Source organism: Glycine soja, chromosome 7 (assembly GCF_004193775.1).
Source record: "Glycine soja cultivar W05 chromosome 7, ASM419377v2, whole genome shotgun sequence".
In the NCBI taxonomy this organism is placed as follows: domain Eukaryota; kingdom Viridiplantae; phylum Streptophyta; class Magnoliopsida; order Fabales; family Fabaceae; genus Glycine; species Glycine soja.
The window spans coordinates 2450111-2453914 of record NC_041008.1 but is presented as its reverse complement, the minus strand read 5'-3'; the positions used below and the strand labels follow the sequence as shown (position 1 = coordinate 2453914).

Here is a 3804-nt window from a genome sequence, read left to right as displayed (position 1 = left end):
TGTTTATATAACTTTTTTATATACTCATTTAATTATATATTATTGTTTTACTTAATTTAAGATAATTATATTAAAAATTAATAAATTTACAGATTGTGATTTAATAATTGTGTAAAATTTTTTATCCTGTTAATATATAATTTTTCCCTCGATAATAATAATTTTTTTCTCCAAAAGTTAAACTAACAGATTCTTTTTTAAAATAACTTTTCTCAATCTGTGAAATAATATATATTGATAACATACTAACTTTTGCCTAAGTACACTGATGTGTAAACAGTTTTATACAGCACAGAGTGAATCAACACCTCTAGTAACTATTCGGGAGTACGTATTAGCTTGAAACACCATTAATGTGCCTTAGTGAATAGGACTATATTTCAATGCATTCAACACGAAAAGACAAAGGCAAAAATATTTCCATACAACAAGACGTCATCTCGAGGCTTCCAACAACTTGAACAATCAAAATAAATTTGAACTTTGAAGTCTGATCCATGCATGGATGAAATTGAATCATATATCAACACTTTTTTAACCAAACGTAACATGTGATGCAGTTGCATTGATGATAAACTTTATTTCTTATCAAATTAGTTGCATTGAAACATGTATTATGGAAGTTATTTTTTATTATTATGAAATGATATTTTGATAGCTATTTTATATTATTAGGGAACGTTTATTTGAAAAGTTATTTTTTTATTGTTATGAAACGCCTATTTTAAAAGGTAAAATTATTTTTTTGTTATAAAACATTTATTTTAAATTTTTTATTATTATTATGTAATATTTATTCCGTAATTTTTTTTTACTGTTAAAAACACTTATTTTGAAAATTATTTTTTTACTGTTATGAAATACTTATTTTATAAACTATTTTTTACTGTTATGAAATATGTATTTTGAAAGGTAAAATTATTTTTTATTATTAGGAAAAATTTATTTTAGAAACTACTTTTAAGTGTTATAAAATGCTTATTCTAAAATAATATAACATGAAAGAGTAATTTGGAATTTTAAAAAATTTGGGAAGCTCATGATTCAAATCCCATTAAATCATCCGTCTATACATATAGGTAGGACCACCCAAGCCTAGTTGGTTATGTGAATTGAGCCCAATATTTGATCCATTGGGCTAGGAAGTTAGCCCAAGAAGCCACCATACTAGACAATACTTATAACAACATAATATGCATCATTCATTCATTTTGGTTAAACTAGAAAATGAAATGTCTAGAAATGGCTCTTGTCTCAGTCACCACCGCAAATTCTTCGAAGTTCATTCTCTTACGCACTCTCTCTCGTTCTCACGCTTTCTCCTTCGCTCTCCACCGTCAATTCCAACTACTCTCGTCTTCCTCCGCTGTGCTCCGCCGTCTTCCCCGGTTCCTCGCCGCTTCCCCCGGTTCTCCGCTCCCACCTTCCGAAAACGATTCCAGCAGGCACCTTGAAGGTTCTTTCATCCTTCGAACTTTTAAATGTTTAATTCCATAAGTTGGGTTCTTTTCATGTTTTCGCTTAGTTTATTTATTTATTTATTATATGAAGTGCATTACTGTTGTTCTCTCACGTAAATTCTTTTCCCCTTGTATTCCGTGTTTGAGTAGTTAGTGTAGTAATTGGCGTCTTTTTTGGTTCGAAATGAAGAAAGGGATAAGAATTACTAACATGAAGTTTAAAGATTAGTTTAGTATAGGTCCATGAAATAAATTGGATTTTTGTTTTGATGGCAGATGGATGATGTTCAGTCACGTGATAATTGTCACTGCTATGGATACAAATGAACTTAACTATTCGTGTATTGTTTAAATTCAACACGTTAATTGATCAATCGAGCTCTTTCTAGTTGAATAAACAAGCTCAAACTTGGAAGTTAGACTGGATTATTATTTAACCGAGTCAAGCTTATGCTCTATAGGCTTAAAAACAATAGTTTGCCATCAGGTTGTGTAAGTGTGCATTATCTGGAGACTTGTAATTTTATTTGCTATATGTCTATATTAACACGGAGAATTGTAACTTTATTTTATTATTATTATTATTATTATTATTATTATTATTATTATTATTATTATTATTATTATTATTATTATTATTATTATTATTATTATTATTATTATCAGCTACTGAACTTCAAATTTCAAGTCATTTTCGAATAACCTCAAGCTTCGTCAGAAAATTATATCATCTTCATCACCAAGTTTTATTTCTATTTTAAAATCATTTTTATGACTACAATTTAAATTTATTTTAATTTTTGATCATTTGTAGTCATGCTGTTTTTGTGATGCTGCTACAACCACTGTGCTTGGTATTTGATGATAAACTTTTGTCTTTATTATTGTGTTACTAATGTATTATCTTGTTATCATCAATTCTAACTAATTTTTCCATTCTTCCTTTGATATAATATTAGTGTCTGTTCTTTTTGTGAATAAGTGGCTCATAAAGGGATAATCAAGTTCGTTCCAAAAAATATTTTGAATTTTGGAAGTGCATAGTTAACCATATAAATCTTCAGATGTAAGAAACTAAACTAGGTTAGAGTTTCTCATGTGTATAGGGAGGCGAATATGGTGGTGGAATTTCCTAGCATCTCTGCCCCATAACCAACATGTGTTGGTTCATTTCTTAGATAGACTGCCTAGCGGTTTTGTTTTCTTTCTTCTTAAAAATGTAATGGGGCTTCCTACACCCCGTACTATCTATTTGTAGTGTTGGGGCTTTATGCCCTCCTTTGCACTAAAAAAAAATGAACCTAAATTAGGTAAGATGAAGTCACTCTATGATGCAAAAAATTGTTTGAAATGATCTGTTGTCTGGTGTAGCATTGAATTATGTTGGATATGGTTAGTTTATTCCACAGCATTTTGTAGTCAGACTCAGGACACACATACAATGTGCTTTGTATTATAAAAGCTTGTTTTGGTAGCTCTTGCACATGTGCTCAATGTTATACTTTGGTATAATGATGCCATGTTTTTTAATATTAAATTTATCATATGCTCAATTTCTATCATTTATGTTTTGATTTGGTGTTTATGCTTCTTTAGCAAGGTGCAGCTTTTGGTATTGACAATTTTTTTTTTCAGGAGCAGATGTTGCTACATCTTTAGCCAAAATTCAAGATAGAATACAGATCTTCTTTGCTGTTCTTTTCTGGATATCTCTATTCTTTTGGGCTTCTGCCTGGGATGGGAGGAATAGACCAAACAAGGGATCAAGATTTAGAAGATAATATAATAAGCATTTAATATGTATATATTGAATATATAGCTTAGGGGGACGACAGAATTACAGCAACAGAAAAAAAAAGTATGAAACTGTGTCGTATAAGTATTATTCTCAGTAAAATTTCTGCTTTAGAATATTCCACGTGCTAATCACTCTGGAAACTTGAGATATTTTTTTATGTTGACTTGTTTTGCCAGAGTCACAGCTGGTATAGTCTGTGGAAAAAGAAGTGCCTTTTTCTAGAGTGAACATTATTTATTTATGGATGGTTTAGAAGTCAGTATTATGTGTTTCAATGAGATGATATTTTCGCATACACTCTGGATGATGCGTATTGATTATGTCAGTATGTGGTTCGCAGTCTTTCATTTAATTGTTTACTTCTCAGGAGCAATGAACGAATACGACATCTTTTGTTGTTTTTCTTTCCTGAACGTAGCAGTAACACCAGACGGAAGATGGAGACGAAATATGTTGTCACCCAATAGACTCAAAGACGAGTCATTACTTAAAAAATTAATCTTCATTTTCGTAAAAAGCCTCAAGATTTTCTTTCTGGGTTGGCAT

General features: G+C 30.3%; 1 protein-coding gene across 2 annotated transcripts; it reads left to right on the top strand.

The window, feature by feature from the left end:
* Nucleotides 1–1215: 1215 nt before the first annotated feature.
* Nucleotides 1216–3553, top strand: LOC114418104. Of its 2 annotated transcripts, none has more exons than XM_028383275.1 (2): nucleotides 1216–1456; nucleotides 3102–3553. In XM_028383275.1, exons 1-2 carry the CDS (start codon nucleotides 1228–1230, stop codon nucleotides 3239–3241), a joined length of 369 nt encoding a protein of 122 aa, XP_028239076.1. In that variant the 5' UTR covers nucleotides 1216–1227; the 3' UTR covers nucleotides 3242–3553. The 2 variants fall into 2 exon arrangements, with proteins under 2 accessions (XP_028239076.1, XP_028239075.1); XM_028383274.1 differs by having other exon boundaries at nucleotides 3096–3553.
* Nucleotides 3554–3804: the final 251 nt, after the last annotated feature.

Coding starts and splice junctions, on each gene's coding strand:
- LOC114418104 (XM_028383274.1), top strand. CDS start 1,228: ATGAAATGTCTAGAAATGGCTCTTGTCTCAGTCACCACCGCAAATTCT. Junction 1,457..3,095: donor TTCCAGCAGGCACCTTGAAG/GTTCTTTCATCC, acceptor TTTTTTTTTCAG/GAGCAGATGTTGCTACATCT.